Source organism: Ammospiza caudacuta, unplaced genomic scaffold, assembly GCF_027887145.1.
Source record: "Ammospiza caudacuta isolate bAmmCau1 unplaced genomic scaffold, bAmmCau1.pri scaffold_339, whole genome shotgun sequence".
NCBI classification, from domain to species: domain Eukaryota; kingdom Metazoa; phylum Chordata; class Aves; order Passeriformes; family Passerellidae; genus Ammospiza; species Ammospiza caudacuta.
In genome coordinates, this window is record NW_026683081.1 from 2,952 (window position 1) to 30,866 (window position 27,915).

Consider the following 27,915-nt stretch of genomic DNA (forward strand, 5'->3'; position numbering starts at 1 on the left):
CTTGAATGGCGGCCATGGGGGCGGGGCCCAGCAGCCCCCCCAGCACCGCCCCCCTGCAAGGCAAAGCAAAGGGGGCGGGGTCAGCGGGGTCACGCGGGGTCATGGCGGGGTCACGCGGGGTCACGCGGGGTCACCCCCGCCCCTCCCCCACCCCCGAACTCACCCGAGGGGGGAGGGGGCGGAGCCGGGCGGGGCCTCGGGGGGGGAGGGGCGGGCGCTCAGTGACGTCACTGGGGGGGGAGGGGACAAAGGGTCAGGGTCAGTCGCAAAATCCCGTTAAAATTCCCCAAACTCCGTTAAAATTCTTCAAATTCCGTTAAAATTCCCCAAATTCCGTTAAAATTCCCCAAACTCCGTTAAAATTCCCCAAACTCCGTTAAAATTCTTCAAATTCCGTTAAAATTCCTCAAACTCCGTTAAAATTCCCCAAATTCCGTTAAAATTCCCCAAATTCCGTTAAAATTCCCCAAATTCCGTTAAAATTCCTCAAACTCCGTTAAAATTCCCCAAATTCCGTTAAAATTCCCCAAACTCCGTTAAAATTCCCCAAATTCCATTAAAATTCCCTAAACTCCATTAAAATTCCCCAAATTCCATTAAAATTCCTCAAACTCCGTTAAAATTCCCCAAATTCCGTTAAAATTCCCCAAATCCCGATAAAATTCCTCAAATTCCGTTAAAATTCCTCAAACTCCGTTAAAATTCCCTAAATTCTGTTAAAATTCCCCAAATTCCGTTAAAATTCCCTAAACTCCGTTAAAATTCGCAAAACTCCACTAAAATTCCCCAAATTCTATTAAAATCCCCTAAATCCACTTAAAATTCACAAAATCCCATTAAAATTCCCCCAAATTGGTTCAAACACCCCAAAATTCCCCTTTAAAGTCCCTAAATCCCTTTGAAAATCCCAAGTCTGCTTAAAATACCCCGAATTTGGTTAAAACACCCTAAAATTCCCCTTCAAATTGACAGAACCCCCTTAAAATTTACAAAATCTGCTTAAAATACCCCCACAAGTCCCCTTAAAATTCCCCAAATCCCCTTAAAATACCCCAAAATCCTTTAAAATTTGCCCCATTCCTTTAAAATACCCCAAAATTCCATTAAAATACCCCAAAATTCCCCTTAAAATTCCCCTTAAAATTCCTTTTAGATTTCCCAAATTTGGTTAAAATTTCCCCAAATCCACCAACCCCCTCCCCTCCCCCTCCATTTTTGGGGTTTTTTTTTGGGGTTTTGGGGTCCCAGACCCACCTGTGGTGCCGAGGCTGCCGAGGGCGGGGCCAGCCGGGGTCACCTGGGGACATTTGGGGACATTTGGGAACATTTTGGGGCATTTTGGGGACATTTTGGGGACATTTGGGGACATTTTAGGGCATTTTGGGGACATTTGTGGCCATTTTGGGGACATTTGGGGACATTTTGGGGACATTTGGGGACATTTGGGGCCATTTTGGGGACATTTGGGGACATTTGGGGACATTTTGGGGACATTTTGGGGACATTTTGGGGCATTTTGGGGACATTTGGGGACATTTTGGGGACATTTTGGGGACATTTGGGGACATTTGGGGACATTTGGGGGACATTTGGGGACGTTTTGGGGACATTTTGGGGACATTTTGGGGACATTTGGGGACATTTGGGACATTTTGGGGACATTTTGGGGACATTTGGGGACATTTTGGGGACATTTTGGGATCATTTGGGGACATTTGGGGACATTTTGGGGCATTTTGGGGCATTTTGGGGACATTTGGGGACATTTGGGACATTTTGGGGACATTTTGGGGACATTTGGGGACATTTTGGGGCATTTTGGGGACATTTTGGGGACATTTTGGGGACATTTGGGGACATTTTGGGGACAATGACCGACATCGAACAATGAACGAACCCAAAAACCCCAACTCCCAAAACAGCAGAAAATCCCCCCAAAAACCCCCCAAAACCCCATAAAAAACCCAAAGGATCCTTTTAAAACCCCACAAAAACCCCCCAAAAAATCCCATTTCACCCCAAATCCCCAAAAACCTCTAAAACCCACCCAAAACCCAGACCCCCAAAGACCCCGAAACTCCCAAACCCCATAAAAACCCCAAAACCTCCCCAAAAAACCCCAACCCCCTCAAAACCCCAAACTCCCAATTCCCCACCCAAAAAACCCCAAAAACCTCAAAACCCAAAAACCTCAAACTGCATAAAAACCCCAAACCCCCCAAATCCTAAACCCCATAAAAACTCCATAAAAACCCCCAAAATTCCCCAAAAAAATAACCCCCAAAAAAACCCCAATAACCTCAGATCTTAAACCCCATAAATATCCATAAAAACCCTAAAAAATCAAAAAAATGACCCCCAAAAAACCCCAAACCCCCCAAATCCTAAACCCCACAGAAACCCCATAAATACCTAAAAAATTACCCCCAAAAAACCCCCAAACCCTCCAAATCCTAAACCCCATAAATATCCATAAAACCCCTAAAAATTCCAAAAAATTACCCCCCTAAAAAACGCCAAATCCCCCAAAACCCCAAAACCCCCAAATTTCTCCCCAAAAACCCCAAAAACCCCAAAATCTCAAAAACCCCAAAAACCCCCAAATCCCCAAAAACCCCAAAAAACCCCAAAACCCCCAAAAACCCCAAAATCTCCCAAATTCCCCACATCCTAAACTGCATAAAACCCCCAAAACTGCCCCCAAAAACCCCAAAAACCCCAAAAACCCCAAAAACCCCAAATCCCCAAATCCCCAAAAACCCCAAAAACCCCCAAAACCCCCAAAAACCCCAAATCCTAAACCCCATTAAAACCCCCAAAAATCCCCAAAAAACCCCATTTCCCGCCAAACCCCAAACCCCACAAAAACCCCCAAATCCCCAAAAACCCCAAAACCCCAAAAACCCCAAAATCCCAAAACCCCCAAAATCCCCAAATCCTAAACCCCATAAAAACCCCAAAAATCCCCAAAAGTCCCCCAAAAACCCCAAAACCCCCAAATCCCCAAAAACGCCAAAAACCCCAAAAACCCCAAATCCCCAAAAAAACCAAAAACCCCAAATCCCCCAAAATCCCCAAATCCCCAAATCCCCCAAAACCCAAAAACCCCAAAAATCCCAAAAACCCCACATCCCCCAAAATCCCCAAATCCCCAAAAACCCCAAATCCCCCAAATCCCCCAAATCCCGAAAATCTCCCAAATTCCCCACATCGTAAACCGCATAAAAATCCCCAAAAATCCCATTGCCCCCCAAACCCCAAAAACCCCAAAAACCCCAAATTCCCCAAACCTCAAACCCACCCCAAAACCCCAAAATCCCCAAAAACCCCAAAAGCCCAAAATCCCAAAACCCCCAAAATCCCCAAATCCTAAACCCCATAAAAACCCCCAAAAATCCCCAAAAGTCCCCCAAAAACCCCAAAACCCCCAAATCCCCAAAAACGCCAAAAACCCCAAAAATCCCCAAATCCCCAAAAAAACCAAAAACCCCAAATCCCCCAAAATCCCCAAATCCCCAAATCCCCCAAAACCCAAAAACCCCAAAAATCCCAAAAACCCCAAATCCCCCAAAATCCCCAAATCCCCCAAAAACCCCAAAAACCCCAAAAACCCCAAATCCCCCAAACCCCCAAATTCCCCCGTTCCGCGCTCACCCCCTGCGCTCCGTAGCTCGTTCCCTTCGCGCCGACGGCGCCGACGCTCGGGCTCAAATTCGCGACGTTTTGGCTCAAATTCGCCACATTTTGGCTCAAATTCGCGACGTTTTGGGTCAAATTCGCGACGTTGGCGACGTTGGCGACGTTGGGGACGTTGGCGACGTTGGGGACGTTGGGGACGTTGGGGACGTTGGGGGGCGGTTTTGGGGTGAATCCGGGCGGGTTCGGGGCCGCGCTCGGGCTCAGGTTTGGGGTGAAATTGGGCGGATTCGGGGCGGCCCCGCTGGGGTTGATGCGTTTCTCCTTCTGGCGCCGGTTGCAGAACCAGACGCGGATCACCTCCTTCTCCATGTGCAGCTGCTCCGCCATGCCCAGGATCTCCTCCGACGTCGGCTTCTGGTTCTGGGGTGGAAAAAACAAAAATTGGGAAAATTTGGGGGAAAAAACGGTGAAAAAACGGTGAAAAAATGGGAAAAAATGGGGAAAAAATGGGAAATTTATGGGGAAAATTGGGGGGCAAATGGGGGAAATGAGAGGGGAGAAATCGCCAGGATCTCCTCCGACGTCGGCTGCTGGTTCTGGGGTGAAAAACCCAAAAATTGGGAAAATTTGGGGGAAAAAACGGTGAAAAAATGGGGAAAATTGGGGAAAAAATGGGAAAAATTGGGGAAAAAACGGGAAATTTATGGGGAAAATTGGGGGGCAAATGGGGGAAATGAAAGGGGAGAAATCCCCAGGATCTCCTCCAACGTCGGCTTCTGGTTCTGGGGTGAAAAACCCAAAAATTGGGAAAATTTGGGGGAAAAAACGGTGAAAAAACGGGAAAAAACGGTGAAAAAATGGGAAAAATCAGGGAAAAATCGGGGAAAAACCGGGAAATTTATGGGGAAAATTGGGGGAAATGAGAGGGGAGAAATCCCCAGGATCTCCTCCGACGTCGGCTGCTGGTTCTGGGACGAGAAACCGGGAATTTGGGAAAATTTGGGTGAAAAAACGGGAAAAAACGGTGAAAAAATGGGAAAAAATGGGGAAAAAATGGGAAATTTATGGGGAAAATTGGGGGGGAAATGGGGAAGTTACAGGGAAATGAGAGGGGAGAAATCGCCAGGATCTCCTCCAATGTTGGCTTCTGGTTCTGGGAGGAGAAACCGGGAATTTCGGAAAATTTGGGTGAAAAAACGGAAATTTGGGAAAATTTGGGGGAAAAACGGGGAAAAAATGGGAAAAATCGGGGAAAAAATGGGAAATTTATGGGGAAAATTACGGGGAAAAGAGAGGGGAGAAATCCCCAGGATCTCCTCCAACGTCGGCTTCTGGTTCTGCTCGGGGCGAAAAAACCAAAAATTGGGAAAATTTGGGGAAAAATCAGGGAAAAAACGGTGAAAAAAGGGGAAAAAACGGGGAAAAACGGGAAATTTATGGGGAAAATTGGGGGGAAATGGGGAAATGAGAGGGGAGAAATCGCCAGGATCTCCTCCGACGTCGGCTGCTGGTTCTGGGACGAGAAACCGGGAATTTGGGAAAATTTGGGTGAAAAAACGTGAATTTGGGAAAATTTGGAGGAAAAAATACGGAAAAAACGGTGAAAAAATGGGAAAAATCGGGGGAAAAACGGGAAATTTATGGAGAAAATTGGGGGAAAAGAGAGGGGAGAAATCCCCAGGATCTCCTCTGACGTCGGCTGCTGGTTCTGCTCGGGGTGAAAAACCGGGAATTTGGGAAAATTTGGGGGAAAAAACGGTGAAAAAATGGTTCATTTTAGGATATTTTGGTTCATCTCTCACCGCCAGGAAGGATTTCCCAAGGGTGAACCTCACGTTGGGTTGGGTTGGTTTGGGGCCATTTTGGGGCCGTTTTGGGTGGGAATTTTGGGATTTTTTCGGGGATTTTTTGGATTTTTGATAATTTCAGATATTTTGGGTTCATTTTAGGATATTTTGGGTTCAATTCCGGCGTTTTTGGGGTTTTTCTCACCGCCAGGAAGGATTTCTCCAGCGCGAACCTGACGTTGGTCTCCATGCTGGGTTGGGTTGGTTTGGGGCCGTTTTGGGTGGGATTTTTTGGGGAATTTCGGGATTTTTTCAGGGATTTTTTGGATTTTTGATAATTTCAGATATTTTGGGTTCAATTCCGGCGTTTTTGGGGTTTTTCTCACCGCCAGGAAGGATTTCTCCAGCGCGAACCTCACGTTGGTCTCCATGCTGGGTTGGGTTGGTTTGGGGCCGTTTTGGGTGGGAATTTTCGGGATTTTTTCGGGGATTTTTTTGATTTTTGTATCATTTCAGATATTTTGGGTTAAATTCGGGGTATTTTGGGTGTTTTTGGTCCATCTCTCACCGCCAGGAAGGATTTCCCAAGGGTGAACCTCACGTTGGTCTCGATGCTGGTTTGGGTTGGTTTGGGGCCATTTTGGGGCCGTTTTGGGTGGGAATTTTGGGATTTTTTCGGGGATTTTTTGGATTTTTGATAATTTCAGATATTTTGGGGTCATTTTAGGATATTTTGGGTTCAATTCCGGCGTTTTTGGGGTTTTTCTCACCGCCAGGAAGGATTTCTCCAGCGCGAACCTGACGTTGGTCTCCATGCTGGTTTGGGTTGGTTTGGGGCCGTTTTGGGTGGGATTTTTTGGGGAATTTCGGGATTTTTTCAGGGATTTTTTGGATTTTTGATAATTTCAGATATTTTGGGTTCAATTCCGGCGTTTTTGGGGTTTTTCTCACCGCCAGGAAGGATTTCTCCAGCGCGAACCTCACGTTGGTCTCCATGCTGGGTTGGGTTGGTTTGGGGCCGTTTTGGGTGGGAATTTTCGGGATTTTTTCGGGGATTTTTTTGATTTTTGTATCATTTCAGATATTTTGGGTTAAATTCTGGGTATTTTGGGTGTTTTTGGTCCATCTCTCACCGCCAGGAAGGATTTCCTAAGGGTGAACCTCACGTTGGGTTGGGTTGGTTTGGGGCCGTTTTGGGTGGGATTTTTTGGGGGAATTTCGGGATTTTTTCAGGGATTTTTTGGATTTTTGATAATTTCAGATATTTTGGGTTCATTTTAGGATATTTTGGGTTCAATTCCGGCGTTTTTGGGGTTTTTCTCACCGCCAGGAAGGATTTCTCCAGTGCGAACCTCACGTTGGTCTCCATGCTGGGTTGGGTTGGTTTGGGGCCGTTTTGGGTGGGAATTTCGGGATTTTTTCGGGGATTTTTTGGATTTTTGTATCATTTCAGATATTTTGGGTTAAATTCGGGGTATTTTGGGTGTTTTTGGTCCATCTCTCACCGCCAGGAAGGATTTCCTAAGGGTGAACCTCACGTTGGGTTGTGTTGGTTTGGGGCCGTTTTGGGGCCATTTTGGGTGGGAATTTTCGGGATTTTTTCGGGGTTTTTTTGGATTTTTGATAATTTCAGATATTTTGGGTTCAATTCCGGCGTTTTTGGGGTTTTTCTCACCGCCAGGAAGGATTTCTCCAGCGCGAACCTGACGTTGGTCTCGATGCTCGTTCTCTTCTTGCGGCGCCGCCCCGGGAGCCCCTCGAAGGCGCCCAGGGAGGGGGGGCCCAGCTGGGGGGGGGCTGGGCAGGGCCGAGTCCGACATCGTCTCTGGGGAGGGGGTATTGATCGGTTATTGATCGGTTATTGATCAGTTATTGATTGGTATTGATTGTATTGATCCCATTGATCCCATTGATCCCATTGATCCCAGCACCATCTCTGGGGGGGGCTGGGCAGGGCCGAGTCCGACATCGTCTCTGGGAAGGGGGGTATTGATCGGTTATTGATCAGTTATTGATCAGTTATTGATTGGTATTGATTGTATTGATCCCATTGATCCCAGCACTATCTCTGGGTGGGGCTGGGCAGGGCCAAGTCCGACATCGTCTCTGGGGAAGGGGGTATTGATCAGTTATTGATCAGTTATTGATCAGTTATTGATCAGTTATTGATCGGTTATTGATCAGTTATTGATCAGTTATTGATCAGTTATTGATCGGTATTGATCGGTATTGATTGTATTGATCAGTTATTGATCCCATTGATCCCATTGATCCCTATTGATTGTACTGATCCCACTGATCCCTATTGATCCCTATTGATCCCCATTGATCACTATTGATCCCTATTGATCCCTATTGATTGTACTGATCCCATTGATCCCTATTGATCCTATTGATCTCTATTGATTGTACTGATACCACTGATCGCTATTGATCCCATTGATCCCTATTGATCCCATTGATCCCTATTGATCCTATTGATCCCTATTGATCCCATTGATCCCTATTGATCCTATTGATCCCTATTGATCCCATTGATCCCATTGATCCCTATTGATTGCACTGATCCCATTGATCCCATTGATCCCATTGATCCTATTGATCCCTATTGATCCCATTGATCCCATTGATCCTATTGATCCCTATTGATCCCTATTGATTGTACTGATCCTATTGATCCCTATTGATCCCATTGATCCCTATTGATTGTACTGATCCCATTGATCCCATTGATCCCCATTGATCCCCATTGATCCCTACTGATCCCCATTGATCCCTATTGATCCCATTGATCCCTATTGATTGTACTGATCCCATTGATTCTTATTGATCCTATTGATCCCATTGATCCCATTGATCCCTATTGATCCCTATTGATCCCTATTGATCCCTATTGATCCCATTGATCCCATTGATCCCTATTGATCCCATTGATCCCTATTGATCCCTATTGATCCCATTGATCTCATTGATCCCTATTGATCCCTATTGATCCCATTGATCCCATTGATCCCTATTGATCCCATTGATCCCTATTGATCCCTATTGATCCCTATTGATTGTACTGATCCCATTGATCCCATTGATCCCATTGATCCCCATTGATACCATTGATCCCTATTGATCCCTATTGATCCCCATTGATCCCTATTGATCCCTATTGATCCCCATTGATCCCCATTGATCCCATTGATCCCTATTGATTGTACTGATCCCACTGATCCCTATTGATCCCTATTGATCCCTATTGATCCCACTGATGGCAATGATCCCCCATTGATCTCATTGACCCCAATGGGATCAACAGGTGATCAATAACCAATCAATGGATCAATAACCGATCAATAACCGATCAATAACCGATCGATAACCCCCACCTGCGTCCCTCAGCCAGGTCTCCAGCAGCGGTTTCAGCTTGCACAGGGGGCTATGGGAGATCTATGGGGATTTATTGATCCATAGGGGATCAATAACCGATCAATGGATCAATAACCGATCAGTAACTGATCAATAACCCCCACCTGCGTCCCTCAGCCAGGTCTCCAGCAGCGGTTTCAGCTTGCACAGGGGGCTATGGGAGATCTATGGGGATTTATTGATCCATAGGGGATCAATAACCGATCAATGGATCAATAACCGATCAGTAACTGATCAATAACCCCCACCTGCGTCCCTCAGCCAGGTCTCCAGCAGCGGTTTCAGCTTGCACATGTTTTTGAAGCTGAGGTTCAGCGCCTCGAAGCGCGAGATCGTCGTCTGGCTGAAATCGTTGCCGTAGAGTTTCCCCATGGCCAGGCCCACGTCACCCTAAAAAACCCAAAAAATAGAAAATTTAACCAAAAAATAACCCAAAAATAACCCAGAAATAACCCACAGAGCGGCTTCCCCATGGCCAGGCAAACATCGCCGTAAAAACCCAAAAAATAGAAAATTTAACCCAAAAATAACCCAAAAATAACCCAGAAATAACCCAGAAATAACCCAAAAATAACCCACAGAGCGGCTTCCCCGTGGCCAGGCCAACGTCGCCCTAAAAAACCCAAAAAATAGAAAATTTAACCCAGAAATAACCCAGAAATAACCCACAGAAAGGCATCCCCATGGCCAGGCCAACGTCGCCCTTAAAAACCCAAAAAATACAAAAATTAACCCAAAAATAACCCAGAAATAACCCAAAAATAACCCACAGAAAGGCATCCCCGTGGCCAGGCAAACATCGCCCTAAAAAACCCAAAAAGTACAAAATTTAACCCAAAATTAACCCAAAAATAACCCAAAAATAACCCAAAAATAACCCAAAAATAACCCAAAAATAACCCACAGAGCGGCTTCCCCGTGGCCAGGCCCACGTCGCCCTAAAAAACCCAAAAAATAGAAAATTTAACCCAAAAATAACCCAAAAATAACCCAAAAATAACCCAACACCCCGAAACAATAAACCCTCAAAAAAAAAAAAACCCTAAAAAAATAAAAAATTAAAAATCCCCTCAAAAATCCCAAAAAACTCTCAGAAATAAAAAAATACCCCCAAAAGCTCAACAAAAACCCCGAAAAAAACCTCCAAAAAAATGCAAAAAAAACGAACCAAAAGACCCTGAAAAACCAAAAATATCCCTTTGAAAAGCCCCAAAAAAGCCCCTAAAAAAATTCCCAGAAAAAACCCAAAAAGATCCCCCAAAAATCTAAAAAAACCCAAAAAAAAAGTTTAAAAAATCTCCAAAGAAAACCCCTAAAAAAACCCACAAAAACAAAAAAAACCCAGAAAAAAACCCCTAAAAAATTCCAAAAAAAATCCCCAAAAATCGCCTTAAAAAAGCCCAAAAAAGCCCCAAAAATCTTAAAAAAAAAAAAAAAACCAAAAACCAAAAAAAACCCTTTAAAAATCTCAAAAAAAACCCGAAAAAAAGCACAAAAAAAATCACAATAAAACCCAGAAAAAAACCCTAAAAATTCCAAAAAAAAATCCCCAAAAATCGCCTTAAAAGCTCCAAAAATCTTAAAAAAACCCACAAACAAACAGACCAAAAACCCCTTTAAAAATCTACAAAAAACCCTGAAAAAAAATCCAAAAAATCAAAATAAAACCCAGAAAAAAACCCTAAAAATTCCAAAAAAAACCCAAACAAACCAAAACCCCGTTTAAAAATCTCCAAAAAACCCTAAAAAAAGGTAAAAAAAGTCCAAAAAATCAAAATAAAACGCAGAAAAAAACCCCTAAAAATTCCAAAAAAAATCCCAAAAAATTCCCCAAAAATTCACAAAAAATTCCCAAAAAATTCCAAAAAATTCCCCAAAAATTCCCCAGAAATTCCCAAAAATCCCAAAAAATTCCCAAAAAATTCCCAAAAATTCCCAAAAGATCCCAAAAAATTCCAAAAAAATTCCAAAAAAAATCCCCAAAAATTCCCCAGAAATTCCAAAAGAATTCCAAAAAAATTCCCAAAAAATCCCAAAAAGTTCCCAAAAAATTCCCAAAAAATTCCCCAAAAATTCCCAAAAAATTCCCAAAAAATTCCCAAAAAATTCCCAAAAATTCCCAAAAAATTCCCAAAAAATTCCAAAAAAAATCCCAAAAAATTCCCAAAAAATTCCCAAAAAATTCCCAAAAAATTAAAAAAAAAATCACAAAAAATTCCCAAAAATTCCCAAACAATTCCCAAAAAAAATCCCAAAAAATTTCAAAAAAAATCCCAAAAATTCCCAAAAATTCCCAAACAATTCCCAAAAAATTCCCAAAAAATTTCAAAAAAATCCCAAAAAATTCCAAAAAAAATCCCCAAAAAATCCCAAAAAATTCCAAAAAAATTCCAAAAAATTTCCCAAAAAATTCCAAAAAAAATCCCAAAAAATTCCCAAAAATTCCCAAACAATTCCCAAAAAATTCCCAAAAAATTTCAAAAAAATCCCAAAAAATCCCAAAAAATTCCAAAAAAATTCCAAAAAATTTCCCAAAAAATCCCAAAAAATTCCAAAAAAAATCCCAAAAAATTCCCAAAAAATTCCCAAAAAATTCCCAAAAAATTCCCAATAAATTCCCAAAAATTCCCAAAAAATTCCCAAAAAATTCCAAAAAAAATCCCAAAAAATTCCCAAAAAATTCCCAAAAAATTCCCAAAAAATTCAAAAAAAAATCACAAAAAATTCCCAAAAATTCCCAAACAATTCCCAAAAAAAATCCCAAAAAATTTCAAAAAAAATCCCAAAAATTCCCAAAAATTCCCAAACAATTCCCAAAAAGTTCCCAAAAAATTTCAAAAAAATCCCAAAAAATTCCAAAAAAAATCCCCAAAAAATCCCAAAAAATTCCAAAAAAATTCCAAAAAATTTCCCAAAAAATTCCAAAAAAAATCCCAAAAAATTCCCAAAAATTCCCAAACAATTCCCAAAAAATTCCCAAAAAATTTCAAAAAAATCCCAAAAAATTCCCAAAAATTCCCAAACAATTCCCAAAAAATTTCAAAAAAATCCCAAAAAATCCCAAAAAATTCCAAAAAAATTCCAAAAAATTTCCCAAAAAATCCCAAAAAATTCCAAAAAAAATCCCAAAAAATTCCCAAAAAATTCCCAAAAAATTCCCAAAAAATTCCCAATAAATTCCCAAAAATTCCCAAAAAATTCCCAAAAAATTCCAAAAAAAATCCCAAAAAATTCCCAAAAGATTCCCCAAAAATTCCCAAAAAATTCCCCAAAAATTCCCAAAATTTCCCAAGGCCCCGAGCGGCTGGGAAACGTGTGAAATGTGGATTTTACCTGCGTGAAGCCCAGTTTGATGCGCCGCTGTTTGAAGGTGCGCGCGAACTGTTCCAGCTCCTCGAGGTCGCTCGGCTCCTCGGGGGGGGGGGCCCGGGGGGGCCTCGGGGCCTTTGGGGGGCGCCCCCGGAGACTCGGGGACCCCCGGGCGGGGGTGGGGCTGGAGGGGCCAAAATTCAGTTATAGACCCCAAAAATTGTATTGAAATAGCTCAAAATAGCCCCAAAATAACCCCCAAAAATCCCCAAAAATACCCCAAAAAATCCCTTTAAAATACCCCAAAATAACCCCAAAATAACCCTAAAAAATCCCTTTTAAATGCATCAAAATAACCCCAAAATAACCCCAAATTAACCCCAAAAAATCCCGTTACAATACCCCAAAAAATCCCCAAAATAACCCCAAAAATATCCCCAAAATAACCCTAAAAAATCCCCTTTAAATACATCAAAATATCCCCAAAATATCCCCAAAATAACCCCAAAAAATCCCGTTTAAATACCCCAAAATAACCCCAAAATAACCAAAAAAATCCCGTTAAAATACCCAAAAAAATCCCTTTTAAATACCCCAAAAAATCCCCAAATTAACCCCAAAAATCCCGTTAAAATACCCCAAAACAACCCCAAAATAACCCAAAAAATCCCGTTACAATACCCCAAAAAATCCCCAAAATAACCCAAAAATATCCCCACAATACCCCAAAATATCCCCAAAATAACCCCAGAAAATCCCATTAAAATACCCCAAAAAAATCCCAAAATAACCCTAAAAAATCTCTTTTAAATGCATCAAAATATCCCCAAAAAATCCCCAAAATAACCCCAAAAAATCCCGTTAAAATACCCCAAAATAACCCAAAATAACCCCAAAAATAATCCCAAAATAAATCCCAAAACCCCCCCAAAAATCCCAAAAAATTCATTTAAAACACCCTTAAAATAACAAAAAAAAAAGTCCTAAAAAGCCGTTTTGGGCTTTTGGGGCTTTCTGGGGGGATTTTGGGGTGTTTGGGGTTTTTGGGGTGTTTTTGGGCTGTTTTTGGTGTGGTTTTGGGGTATTTTTGGGGTGTTTTGGGGTGGTTTGGGGTATTTTGGGGTGGTTTTTGGGGTGTTTTTGGGTGCATTTTTGGGGTGTTTTTGGGGATATTTTTGGGGTGTTTTTGGGGTGGTTTTGGGGTATTTTTGAGTTGCTTTTGGGGTGGTTTTGGGGTGTTTTGGGGTGGATTTTTGGTGTGGTTTGGGGTGTTTTTGGGGTGGATTTTTGGGGTATTTTTGGGGTATTTTTGGGGTGGTTTTGGGGTGGATTTTTGGGGTGTTTTGGGGTGTTTTTGGGGTATTTTTGGGGTGTTTTTGGGGTGGTTTTGGGGTGGTTTTGGGTTGGATTTTTGGGGTATTTTTGGGGTATTTTTGGGGTATTTTTGGGTTGTTTTTGGGGTATTTTTGGGGTGTTTTGGGGGTGTTTTTGGGTTGTTTTTGGGGTGTTTTTGGGGTGTTTTTGGGCTGGTTTTGGGGTGGATTTTTGGGGTATTTTTGGGGTGGTTTTGGGGTGGTTTTGGGGTGGTTTTGGGTTGGATTTTTGGGGTATTTTTGGGGTATTTTTGGGGTATTTTTGGGTTGTTTTTGGGGTATTTTTGGGGTGTTTTGGGGGTGTTTTTGGGTTGTTTTTGGGGTGGTTTTGGGGTGGTTTTGGGGTGGTTTTGGGGTGGATTTTTGGGGTGTTTTTGGGCTGGTTTTGGGGTGGATTTTTGGGGTATTTTTGGGGTGTTTTTGGGGTATTTTTGGGGTGTTTTTGGGGTGGATTTTTGGGGTGTTTTGGGGCTATTTTTGGGTTGTTTTGGGGGTATTTTTGGGGTATTTTTGGGGTGTTTTGGGGTGTTTTTGGGGTATTTTTGGGGTGTTTTGGGGTGTTTTTGGGGTGTATTTTTGGGTTGTTTTGGGGGTATTTTTGGGGTGTTTTTGGGGTGTATTTTTGGGGTGTTTTGGGGTGTTTTTGGGGTATTTTTGGGGTAGTTTTGGGGTGGTTTTGGGGTGTATTTTTGGGTTGTTTTGGGGGTATTTTTGGGGTATTTTTGGGCTGTTTTTGGGTGTATTTTTGGGTTATTTTGGGGTGTTTTTGGGGTGTTTTGGGGTGTTTCTGGGGTGTTTTTGGTGTTCTTACCTGCGCGTGCAGCCCCGGGCGGGGGGCGTTGGGCAGGAGCCCCCCCGGGCTGTGCTGAGGTAGCTGAAAGAGATTGGGGGGGGGCAACAGCCCTGTGGGGGGGGGGAAATGGGGGGGTCAGGGGGGTCCCCAAACCCCACAGAGACCCCCAGACCCAAAATGCCCCAAAATCCCCCCCAAATCCCCCCAAAATCCTCCCCAAAATCCCCCCAAAAATTCCCCCAAATCCTCACCAAATCCCCCCAAAAATTCCCCCAAATCCCTCCCAAATCCCCCCCAAAATCCCCCCAAATCCCCCCCAAAATCCCCCCAAATCCTCCCCAAATCGCTCAAAAATCTCCAAAATGCCCCCAAATCCCCCTCCAGGACCCCCCAATTTCCCCCAAATCCCCCCCAAATCCCTCCGGCCCCCCCCCAAATTTGCCCCAAATCCTTCCAGACCCCCCCAAAATTTGCCCCAAATCCCTTCCATGACCTCCCCAAGTCCCCCCAAAATCCCCCCAGACCCCTCCCCAAATCCCCCAAATCCTCCCCAAAGTTGCCCCAAGCCCCCCCAAATCCCCCCCAAATCCCCCCCAATCCCCCCGAATTGCCCCAAAATCCCCCCCGTGACCCCCCCAGAGCCCCCCAAATCCCCCGAGGCCCCTCCAGACCCCCCAAAATTGCCCCAAACCCCCCTAAAACCCCCTGAAATCCACCCCCAAAACCCCCCCAAATCCCCCCCAAACCCCCCCCAAATTCCCCCCAAATTCCCCCCAAATTTCCCCAAATCCCCCCCAAATTCCCCCCAAACCCCCCCAAATCCCCCCCAAATTTCCCCAAATTTCCCCAAATCCCCCCCAAATTCCCCCCCAAAACCCCCCCAAATTTCCCCAAATTCCCCCCCAAATTTCCCCAAAACCCCCCCAAATCTCCCCCAACCCCCCCAAATTTCCCCAAATCCCCCCCAAATCCCCCCAAATTTCCCCAAATCCCCCCAAATCCCCCCCAAATTCCCCCCAAATTTCCCCAAATCCCCCCCAAATCCCCCCAAATTTCCCCAAATCTACCCCCAAACCCCCCCAAATCCCCCCCAAATTCCCCCCAAATTTCCCCAAATCCCCCCCAACTCCCCCAAATTTCCCCAAATTTGCCCCAAATCCCCCCCAACTCCCCCAAATTTCCCCAAATTTGCCCCAAATCCCCCCCAAATCCCCCCCAAATTTCCCCAAATCCCCCCAACCCCCCCAGGCCCCCCCCCCCCAAAGGCCCCTCCCCCCCTCACCGGGGTGGGGCCCCCCCTGGGCCGGGGGGGGCAGCAGGAATTGGGGCGGGGGCTGCAGGTGGGGCCCCCCCGGCACCAGAACCAGCGGCGGCAGCTGCACCAACTGCTGAACGTCCTGCCGGGACACACGGACACGGACACACGGACACGGGACACGGGACACGGACACGGACAGACAGACGGACACGGATGGACACGGACACAGACAGACGGACACGGGACACGGGACACAGGACAGACGGACACGGACACGGGACAGACACGGGACACGGGACAGATGGACACGGATGGACACGGACACGGACAGACGGACAGACGGACACGGGACAGACGGACACGGACACGGGACAGACACGGGACACAGGACAGACGGACACAGACGGACACGGGACAGACGGACACGGACAGACGGACACGGGACACGGACAGACGGACGGACACACGGACACGGGACAGACAGACACGGACAGACGGACACGGGACACGGGACATGGACAGACAGACACGGACGGACACGGACGGATGGACGGACACGGGACACGGACAGACGGACACATGGATGGACAGACGGACATGGGACAGACGGACACGGACGGACAGACGGACACGGGACATGGACAGACGGACACAGGACACGGACAGACGGACACGGACGGACGGACATGGGACAGACACATGGATGGACAGACGGACAGACGGACACAGGACACGGACACGGGACACGGATGGACACGGGACGCGGACAGACAAGACACGGACACGGACAGACGGACACGGACGGACGGACACGGGACACAGACAAACGGACACGGACGGACGGACACGGACAGACGGACACGGGACAACGGACACGGACAGACGGACACGGGACGGACGGACACATGGATGGACAGGCGGACACGGGACGGACGGACGGACGGGGGGGACAAACAAGGGACAGACGGACAGACGGACGGACACGGGACACAGGACAGACAGGACAGGGGAATGGACAGAGGGACAGACGGACGGACACAGGGACACACGGACACACATGGACGGACACACGGACAGACACACGGACGTACAGGGGGAACGGACAGACGGACAGGGGACACACGGACGGACGGACACGGACGGACAGACGGACACACAGACGGACATGGGGGACGGACAGACAGGGACAGACGGGGGGACAGAGGGACACGGAGATGAACACGGGACAGACGGACAGACGGACAGACGGACGGACATGGGGGGGGGGGGGGGTCACGTGAGCTGTGGGAGCCCCCGGGAAGGGGGGATGGGGGGGGGGAGGATTTTGGGGTGAATTCGGGGGGAATTGGGGGTGAAGAATTCAGGATTATTTTGGGGTGATTTTAAGGTGAATTTTGGGGTGAATTCGGGGTGAATTTGGGGTAACATCAGGATCATTTTGGGGTGATTTTGGGGTGATTTTGGGGTGATTTTGGGGCGATTTTCGGGTGATTTTGGGGTGAATTTGCAGCAAATTCAGGGTTCTTTGGGGGTGACTTTGGGGCTATTTTAGGGTTATTTTGGGGCAAATTCAGGGGATTTTGGGGGTTATTTTGGAGTTGTTTTGGGGTAATTTTGCGGTGATTTTGGGGGTGATTTGGGGGTGATTTGGGGGTGAATTTTGGGGTGATTTCAGGGATATTTTGGGTTATTTCAGTGTCTCACCCTCCCCCGTTACCCGCGACGAGAGCTGGATGGGGCCGGGCTGGGGGCGGGGCTGGGGGCGGGGCTGGGGGCGGGGCCGGGGGCGGGGCTGGGGGCGGGGCCGGGGGCGGGGCCGGGGGCGGGGGCGGGGGCAGGGGCGGGGCCGGGTGATTTTGGGGTAAATTCAGAATTATTTTGGGGTGTTTTAGGGGTGATTTTGGGGTAAATTCAGGATTATTTTGGGGTGATTTCGGGGTTATTTTGGGGTAAATTCAGGATTATTTTGGGGTGATTTTGGGGTGAATTCCGGATTATTTTGGGGTTACTCTGGGGTGAGTTTGGGATAATTTTGGGGTGATTTTGGGGTGATTTTGGGGTAAATTCAGGATTATTTTGGGGTGATTTTGGGGTCAATTCAGGATTATTTTGGGGTTACTCTGGGGTGAGTTTGGGATAATTTTGGGGTTATTTTAGGGTAAATTCAGGATAATTTTGGGATGATTTCGGGGTAAATTCAGGATTATTTTGGGGTGATTTCGGGGTAAATTCAGGATTATTTTGGGGTTACTTTGGGGTGAGTTTGGGATAATTTTGGGGTGATTTTGGGGTAAATTCAGGATTATTTTGGGGTTACTTTGGGGTGATTTCGGGGTGGTTTCGGGGTCAGTTCAGGATTATTTTGGGGTGATTTCGGGGTGATTTCGGGGCAAATTCAGGATTATTTTGGGGTGATTTTGGGGTAAATTCAGGATTATTTTGGGGTGATTTCGGGGTTATTTTGGGGTAAATTCAGGATTATTTTGGGGTGATTTCGGGGCAAATTCAGGATTATTTTGGGGTGATTTCGGGGTTATTTTGGGATCAATTCAGGATTATTTCGGGGTGATTCCGGGGTCAGTTCAGGGTTATTCGCTCCATTCCCGTTACCTGCGCCGAGAGCTGGATGGGGCCGGGCAGCGGCAGCGCGGGGGGCGGGGCCGCGGCGGAGCCGGGGGCGGGGCCGGGGGCGGGGCCGGGGGCGGGGCCCGCGGGGCTGGGGGCGGGGCTGGGGGCGGGGCCCTGCGGGAGCTGCGCGGCCGCGGCCGCCAAGAGCTGGGCCTGGGCCAGGAGCGGCTGCGGGCACGGGAGCAGCGCGGCCAGCTGGGGGCGGGCGGACAGACGGACACGGGACGGACGGACAGGGGACAGCGATGGGGACAGGGGACAGCGATGGGGACAGACGGACACGGGACAGACGGACGGACACGGGACAGCGATGGGGACAGACGGACACGGGACGGACGGACGGACACGGGACAGCGATGGGGACAGACGGACACGGGACAGACGGACGGACGGACAGACGGACAGCGATGGGGACAGACAGACAGCGATGGGGACACGGGACAGCGATGGGGACAGGGGACACGGGACAGACGGACAGGGGACAGACGGACGGACACGGGACAGCGATGGGGACAGACGGACACGGGACGGACGGACAGACGGACAGCGATGGGGACAGGGGACAGCGATGGGGACAGGGGACACGGGACAGACGGACAGGGGACAGACGGACGGACACGGGACAGCGATGGGGACAGACGGACACGGGACGGACGGACAGACGGACAGCGATGGGGACAGGGGACAGCGATGGGGACAGACGGACACGGGACGGACGGACGGACACGGGACAGCGATGGGGACAGACGGACACGGGACAGACGGACGGACGGACAGACGGACAGCGATGGGGACAGACAGACAGCGATGGGGACACGGGACAGCGATGGGGACAGATGGACGGACAGGGGACAGCGATGGGGACAGGGGGCAGCGATGGGGACGGACGGACGGACGGACAGAGGGACAGACAGACAGACAGCATTGGGGACAGGGGGCAGCGATGGGGACAGACGGACGGACGGACAGAGGGACGGACAGACAGACAGCGTTGGGGACAGGGGGCAGCGATGGGGACAGACGGACGGACAGACGGACAGCAACGGGGACAGCGATGGGGACAGGGGGCAGCGATGGGGACAGATGGACGGACGGACAGAGGGACGGACAGACAGACAGCGATGGGGACAGGGGGCAGCGATGGGGATGGACGGACAGACGGACAGAGGGACAGCGATCGGAACAGACGGACGGACAGAGGGACAGCGATGGGGACGGACAGCGATGGGGACAGACGGACGGACAGACGGACAGATGGATGGACAGACGGACAGCGATGGGGACACGGGACAGCGACGGGGACGGACGGATGGACGGACAGAGGGACAGCGACGGGGACGGACGGACAGACAGGGACAGACGGACACGGGGGGCAGCAATGGGGGCCAGCGATGGGGGCAGTGACGGGGACAGACGGACGGACGGACGGACGGACGGACACGGGGACAGCGACGGGGACGGACGGACGGACAGCGACGGGGACAGGGGGCAGCGATGGGGACAGACGGACGGACGGACGGACACGGGGACGGCGGCGGGGACGGACGGACGGGGGATGGCAGCGATGGGGACAATGGCAGGGACAGACGGACGGACGGACGGACACGGGGGATGGCAGCAGCGGGGCAGCCATGGGGGGGACGGCGGTGGGGACAATGGCATTGGGGACGGACGGACAGGGGGACGGACAGACGGACACGGGGACAGGGGGCGGCCGTGGGGACAGCGACGGGGACGGCGGCGGGGACGGACGGACGGGGGGATGGCAGCGATGGGGACAATGGCATTGGGGACAGACGGACAGGGGGCAGCCGTGGGGACAGCAACAGGGACAGACGGACGGACGGACGGACGGAGCCGGGGACAGCGGCGGGGACAGACGGACGGACAGCAGGGGGCAGCGATGGGGACAATGACAGGGACAGACGGACGGACAGCAGGGGGCAGCAGGGGAGCGCCATGGGGAGAACGGCGGGGACAGACGGACAGACGGACAGCAGGGGGCAGCAGTGGGGACAGTGGGGACGGGGTCAGCACGGGGTCACGGGGTCACACGAGGTCAATCCGGGGTCACACACCGGGGGGGGGGGGGGGGGGAGGGGCAGCAGGTTAGTACCAGCCCCAAGCCCCGCCCACAAAGCAGCGAAGCCCCGCCCACAAAGCGCAGAGCCCCGTCCACAAAGCGGCGAAGCCCCGCCCACAAATCACAAAACCCCGCCCACAAATCACAAAACCCCGCCCACAACGCGCAAGCCCCGCCCCCCAACCCCACCCAAAACGTCCCCAAATGTCCCCAAATGTCCCCAAATGTCCCCAAAATGGCCAAAATGCCCCAAATTGCCCCAAAGCGGACTCACCCCCGCCAGCTGCGACCCCGCCAGCAACAGCTGGGCCTGGGGGGGGAGGGGCGCGGCCTGGGCGGGGGGCGGGGCCGGGTCCGTCACCTGTGGGGGAGGGGCGGGAGAAGGGAATGAGGGGAATTCGGGGATTTTGGGGATTTTGGGGAAAATTCTGGGAAAACGCGGAAAATTTTGGGCAAATTTTGGGGGGAAATCTGAGAAATTGGGGAAATTTTGGGGAATATTCAGGGAAATTTGGGCAAAATCTGGAAAATTCGGGCAATTCCGGGGGGTCTGGGGAGGATCTGGGGGGGATTTTGGGGGATTTTGGGGGAGTTTGGAGCTGATTTTGGGGTGTTTTGAGGTGATTTTGGGGCTGATTTTTAGGGCAAATTTTGGGGTAATTTTAGGGTGATTTTGGTCAGATTTTAGGGCTGGTTTAGGGCAGAATTTTGGGGTGATTTTGGGGGGTTTTGGGGCTGGTTTAGGGCAGAATTTTGGGGTGATTTTGGGGGGTTTTGGGGCTGATTTAGGGCAGAATTTTGGGGTGATTTTGGGGGGTTTTGGGGCTGGTTTAGGGCAGAATTTTGGGGTGATTTTGGGGGGTTTTTGGTATTTTCAGGGGGTTTTTGGCCAATTTTGGGGCTGATTTGGGGCCAGTTCGGGGCAGACGTTTGGGGCAAATTTTGGGGGTTTCTGGTTCATTTTTGGGGGGGCTTTGAGCCAATTTTGGGGCGCTTTGGGGGGGTTTGGGATCTTTGGGGGGTTTTGGCCAATTTGGGGGGGATTTGGGGTGGTTTTGGGGTGATTTTGGGTGAATTTCGGGGGTTTTTGGGGCGGATTTTGGGGTGGATTTTAGGTGGTTTTGGGGTGGATTTTCGGGTGAATTTTGGACTGGTTTTGGGGTGAATTTTGGGTGGTTTTGGGGCGGATTTTGGGGTGAATTTTGGACTGGTTTTGGGGTGAATTTTGGGTGTTTTTGGGGTGATTTTGGGGCGGATTTTGGGGTAAATTTTGGACTGGTTTTAGGGTGAATTTTGGGTGGATTTTGGGGTGAATTTTGGGTGGTTTTGGGGTGGATTTTGGGGCGGATTTTGGGTGGTTTTGGGGTGATTTTGGGGCGATTTTGGGGTGAACTTTGGGTGGTTTTGTGGCGGATTTTGGGTGGATTTTTGGGTGAATTTTGGACTGGTTTTGGGGTGAATTTTGCGTGGTTTTGGGGTGAATTTTGGGTGAACTTTGGGTGGTTTTGGGGTAGATTTTGGGGCGATTTTGGGGTGAACTTTGGGTGGTTTTGTGGCGGATTTTGGGTGGATTTGGGGTGGATTTTAGGGTGAATTTTGGGTGTTTTTGGGGCGGATTTTGGGGTGAATTTTGGACTGGTTTTGGGGCAAAATTTTGGGTGTTTTTGGGGTGATTTTGGGGCGGATTTTGGGGTGAATTTTGGACTGGTTTTAGGGTGAATTTTGGGTGGATTTTGGGGTGAATTTTGGGTGGTTTTGGGGTGGATTTTGGGGCGGATTTTGGGTGGTTTTGGGGTGATTTTGGGGCGATTTTGGGGTGAACTTTGGGTGGTTTTGTGGCGGATTTTGGGTGGATTTTTGGGTGAATTTTGGACTGGTTTTGGGGTGAATTTTGCGTGGTTTTGGGGTGAATTTTGGGTGAACTTTGGGTGGTTTTGGGGTAGATTTTGGGGCGATTTTGGGGTGAACTTTGGGTGGTTTTGTGGCGGATTTTGGGTGGATTTGGGGTGGATTTTAGGGTGAATTTTGGGTGTTTTTGGGGCGGATTTTGGGGTGAATTTTGGACTGGTTTTGGGGCAAAATTTTGGGTGTTTTTGGGGTGATTTTGGGGCGGATTTTGGGGTGAATTTTGGACTGGTTTTAGGGTGAATTTTGGGTGGATTTTGGGGTGAATTTTGGGTGGTTTTGGGGTGATTTTGGGGCGATTTTGGGGTGAACTTTGGGTGGTTTTGGGGTGAATTTTGGGTGAATTTTGGGTGAATAATTGGTGTTTTTGGGGCAGATTTTGGGGTGAATTTTGGACTGGTTTTGGGGTGAATTTTGGGTGGATTTTGGGTGGTTTTGTGGTGGATTTTGGGGTGAGTTTTGGGGTGAATTTTGGACTGGTTTTGGGGTGAACTTTGGGTGGTTTTGGGGTGGATTTTGGGGTGAATTTTGAACTTGTTTTGGGGTGATTTTGGGTGTATTTTGGGTGTTTTTGTGGTGGATTTTGGGGCGGATTTTGGGGTAGATTTTGGACTGGTTTTGGGGTGAATTTTGGGTGAATGTTGGGTGGTTTTGGGGCGGATTTTGGGGCGAATTTTGGCGTGAATTTTGGACTGGTTTTGGGGTGGATATTGGGTGGTTTTGGGGTGATTTTGGGGCAGATTTTGGGGTGGATTTTGGACTGGTTTTGGGGTGAATTTTGGGTGAACTTTGGGTGGTTTTGGGGTAGATTTTGGGGCAATTTTGGGGTGAACTTTGGGTGGTTTTGTGGCGGATTTTGGGTGGATTTGGGGTGGATTTTAGGGTGAATTTTGGGTGTTTTTGGGGCGGATTTTGGGGCGGATTTTGGACTGGTTTTGGGGTGAATTTTGGGGGTTTTTGGGGCGGATTTTGGGGTGAATTTTGGGGTGAATTTTGGACTGGTTTTGGGGTGAATTTTGGGTGGTTTGGAGGTGATTTTGGGGTGAATTTTGGGTGGTTTTGGGGTGAATTTAGGACTGGTTTTGGGGTGATTTTGGGGCGGATCTTGGGGTGAACTTTGGGTGGTTTTGGGGTGAATTTTGGGTGAATTTTGGGTGTTTTTGTGGTGGATTTTTGGGTGTTTTTGGGGTGGATTTTGGACTGGTTTTGGGGTGAACTTTGGGTGGTTTTGGGGTGATTTTGGGGCGGATTTTGGGTGGTTTGGGGGTGATTTTGGGGTGAATTTTGGACTGGTTTTGGGGTGGATTTTGGGGTGAACTTTGGGTGGTTTTGGGGTGAATTTTGGGTGGATTTTGGGTGTTTTTGGGGTGATTTTGGGGCGAATTTTGGGGTGAATTTTGGACTGGTTTTGGGGTGAATTTTGGGTGTTTTTGGGGTGATTTTGGGGCGGATTTTGGGGTGAACTTTGGGTGGTTTAGGGGTGATTTTCGGTGAATTTTGGGTGTTTTTGGGGTGGATTTTGGGGTGAGTTTTGGGGTGAATTTTGGGTGTTTTTGGGGTGATTTTGGGGCAGATTTTGGGTGGTTTTGGGGTGGATTTTGGATGAATTTTGGGTGAATTTTGGGTGATTTTGGGGCGGATTTTGGGGTGAATTTTGGACTGGTTTTGGGGTGAATTTTGGGTGTTTTTGGGGTGATTTTGGGGCGGATTTTGGGGTGGATTTTGGGCGGTTTTGGGGTGATTTTGGGGCGGATCTTGGGGTGAACTTTGGGTGGTTTTGGGGTGATTTTGGGTGGATTTTGGGTGGTTTTGGGGTGATTTTGGGTGAATTTTGGGCTGGATTTGGGGTGAATTTTGGGTGGATTTTGGGCGGTTTTGGGGTGATTTTGGGGCGGATCTTGGGGTGAACTTTGGGTGGTTTTGGGGTGATTTTGGGTGAATTTTGGGGTGAATTTTGGACTGGTTTTGGGGCGGATTTTGGGTGAAGGTTTGGTGGTTTTGGGGTGAATTTTGAACTGGTTTTGGGGTGGATTTTGGGTGGATTTTGGGTGTTTTTGGGGTGATTTTGGGGCAGATTTTGGGGTGGATTTTGGACAGGTTTTGGGGTGAATTTTGGGTGATTTTGGAGCGGATTTTGGGGCGGATTTTGGGGTTCCCCCCCTCCCCCCCCCGTTTCCTGTTTTGCCGCCGCCGCCCCCGCCCGGGATTTCCCCCCCCCCCCCGCCCCTCCCCCACCCCGGGGCACCAAAACAGGAACCCGTGGGGGGGGGGGGAGGGGCCAAATTGGGGCAAAATATTGGGGCAAAATCGGGGAATTTGGGGGAAAATTTCGGGTGGATTTGGGGAGGATTCTGGGGCAGAATTTGGGGCAGAATTTGAGGCATTTTGGGGCAGAATTTGGGGAGATATTGGTGTGATTTTGGGGAAACATTTGGGGGATTTGGGGGAAGAAATTGGGGCAAAATTTGGGGGATTTGGGGCAGATTTTAGGGCAGAATTTGGGGAAGAATTTGGGGCAAAATTTGGGGGATTTGTGGGAAAAATTATGAGGATTTTGGGGGTGATTTTGGGGTATTTTGGGGGGTACATTTGGGGGGGATTTTCAAGATTTTTGCAGGATTTTAGGGAGAATTTTTGGGGTGTTTAGGGGAGGGTTTTTGGGGTAGATTTTTGGGGTATTTTTGGGGATATTTGGGGAGGATTTGGGGGTGTTTTGGGGAGGATTTTTGGGGTGGATTTTCAGGATTTTAGGGAAGATTTTTGGGGTACTTTGGGGAGGATTTTGGGGTGGATTTTCAGGAGATTCGGGGAGGATTTTTGGGGAGGATTTGGGGATTTTGGGGGTTTCTCGCTCTTACCTTGGCGCCGGGGGGGGCGGGGCCGAAGGGGGGGGGTTTGTTCTGCTGGGCCTGGGGGGGGGAGGGGAGGGCGGAGCCATTTTTGGGGGGGAATCCCCGGATTTGGGGTCCCCCCCAAAAAAAATTCAAAAAACCCCAAAAAACCCCAAAATCCCCAAATCTCACCTCGTGGTTCGTGTCGGGTCCATTGGCTTCTGTGTCTGGGGGGGGGAGGGGACACTCAGGGGGGTCCCCAAATCCCCTCGGGGACCCCCCAATGCCCCAAAATGGCCCAAAATGACCCAAAATGGTCCAAAATGGCCCCAAATGTCTCCAAAATGACCCAAAATGTCCCAAATTTGTCCCTACCCGGGCTCTCCCCCGGCAGCTCCTTCTCCAGCTCCAGGGGTTTAGACATCCTCAGTTCTGGGGGGAAAAAATTTTAAAAATTACCGAAAAAATCACCCAAAAATCAGCCTAAAATCACACAAAAATCACCCAAAAATCAGCCTGAAATCACCCCAAAAATCACCCAAAAATCAGCCTGAAATCACCCCAAAAATCACCCCAAAAATCACCCAAAAATCAGCCCAAAAATCACCCATAAATCACAACAAAAGCACCCAAAAATCACCCAAAAATCAGTCTGAAATCACTCCAAAAATCACCCCAAAATCAGCCCAAAAATCACCCATAAATCACAACAAAATCACCCAAAAAATCACCTCAAAATCAGTCTGAAATCACCTCACAATGACCCCAAAAATCAGCCTGAAATCGGCCCAAAAATTACCCCAAAATAACCCCAAAATAACCCAAAAAAAACACTTCAAAATCACCTAAAAATCAGCTTGAAATCACCCCAAAATCGCCTCAAAAATCGCCCCAAAATCACCTCAAAAATCAGCCCAAAATCAGCCTGAAAACCATCCCAAAAACCATCCCTAAATCACCCCAAAAATCAGCGGAAATCACCCCAAAATGACCCCAAAATGACCCCAAAATCGGCCCAAAATGACCCTTAAATTTCCTGTCCCAAAAATCCCCCAAGATCACTCCAAAATCAGCGGGAATCGCCTCAAAATGACTCAAAATAATCCAAAATTGCCCTGAAATGACCCAAAATGACCAAAAATCGCCACAATGTGACCCCAAAATGACCCTGAAATCACTTCACCCCCAAAATCCCTCAGGGTGACCCCGAAATGACCCAAAATCATCCAAAATCGGCTCAAATTCACTCAAAATTACAAAAAAAATCGCTCCCAAATCACCTTAAAGTGCCCCAAAATGACCCCAAATCAGCCCCAGGGCGCTCGGACTCCAAATGCCTCCGAATCAGCCCAAAATGAACCGAAACCACCCCAAAACCACCCCAAAGTCACTCAAAATCATCCAAAATCACCCCAAAAACTCCAGAGAAACCCAAATAATTCGAAATGACCCAAAACCACCCCGAAAGAAACTGAAACCACCCCAAAATCACCCCAAAATCACCCCCAAAAAATCCAATTAATCCCAAATGACCGCAAATCACCCAAAATTGGCCAAAGTCACCCAAAATTAAAGGAAACCGCCCCAAGTTGGCCCGAAAAACCCAAATTTTCCCCAAAAATCACCCCAAAATCACCCCAAAATTACTCAAATTAATTCCAAATCACTCCAAAGTCACAAAATCACGAAATGACCCAAAAATTATTGAAACCACCCCAAAGAGCCCCAGGAGCCCAAATTCACACGAATCACCCCAAAATCCCTCCCAGGAATCTCCAATTGCCCAAAATGTCCCAAATCTGCCCCAAAATCGCCCCAAATTCCACAAATCCCCCCAAAATTCACCAAATCGCCCCAAAATCCCTCCCAGGAATCTCCAATTGCCCAAAATTCACCAAATCTGCCCCAAAATCGCCCTAAAATGTCCCAAATCCCCCCCAAAATTCAACAAATCACCCCAAAATCCCTCCCAGGAATCTCCAATTGCCCAAAATTCACCAAATCTGCCCCAAAATCGCCCCAAATTTCGAAAATCCCCCCCAAAATTCAACAAATCGCCCCAAAATCCCTCCCAGGAATCCAGAATTGCCCAAAATGTCCCAAATCTGCCCCAAAATCGCCCCAAATTTTAAAAATCTCCCCAAAATTCACCAAATCACCCCAAAATCCCTCCCAGGAACCCCAAAATTCCCGGAATTGCCCCCAGACCCCGGCGGTACCTGCGGGGGGAGGGGTTCGGCCCCTCCCGGGGGTTTTTTGGGGCGATTTTTGGGATTTTTGGGGTTTTTTGTCGCCCCCCCCCCTCATTTGCATGAGGAGCCCCCGGGGGGGGGGGGAGGGGCAGCCCCGGCCCCGCCCCTCCCCCACTTTCACTTCTGCTTTCGCCGATTTTGGGGTTTTTTAAATTAAAAATGAGAATCGAGTGAAAACGGCCCAAATTTGGGTGGGGGGAGGGGGGGTTGACCCCGAAATCCACCAAGATTATCCCAAAATTTAAAAAAATCGCCCCAAAATCCCCCCAAAATCCCTGAAGATTCACTCCAAACCCACCCCAAATCCTCACAAAATTCCGCCCAAAATCCTCCAAAATTACCCCAAAATTCACCCCAAAACCCCTCAAAATTCACCCAAAATCTCCCCAAACCCACCCAAATTATTCCAAAAATGCCCAAAATCCCCACAAGAAACCCAAAATCACCCAAACTCCTCCCAAAATCCACCCAAAATCCCTCAAAATTCACCCAAATTTCACCCCAAAAATTCCCAAAAATCCTCCCCAAAAAACGCAAAATTCACCCGAAATCCTCCACAATTTACCCAAAATTGCCCCAAATTCCCCCAAAATTGCCCCAACCCTTCACTACCTGCGGCCCAAACGTTGGGGTTCACCAT

The 27,915-nt window shown here is 48.4% G+C and overlaps 1 protein-coding gene across 1 annotated transcript; it reads right to left on the minus strand.

Moving 5' to 3' along the window:
* On the minus strand, positions 1-27,915 carry LOC131571797 (POU domain, class 2, transcription factor 2-like; the record flags this gene model as incomplete). The annotated part of the gene is made up of 17 exons (XM_058824567.1): positions 27,888-27,915; positions 25,399-25,455; positions 25,216-25,250; positions 25,051-25,101; positions 20,562-20,648; positions 18,323-18,399; positions 18,187-18,241; positions 15,601-15,715; positions 14,350-14,428; positions 12,177-12,309; positions 9,092-9,233; positions 7,374-7,400; positions 7,102-7,223; positions 3,655-4,059; positions 1,255-1,297; positions 164-230; positions 1-53 (listed from the first exon to the last, which is right to left on the minus strand). Coding segments are annotated over exons 1-17 (1,576 nt in total), but the record flags the coding sequence as incomplete, so codon positions are not given.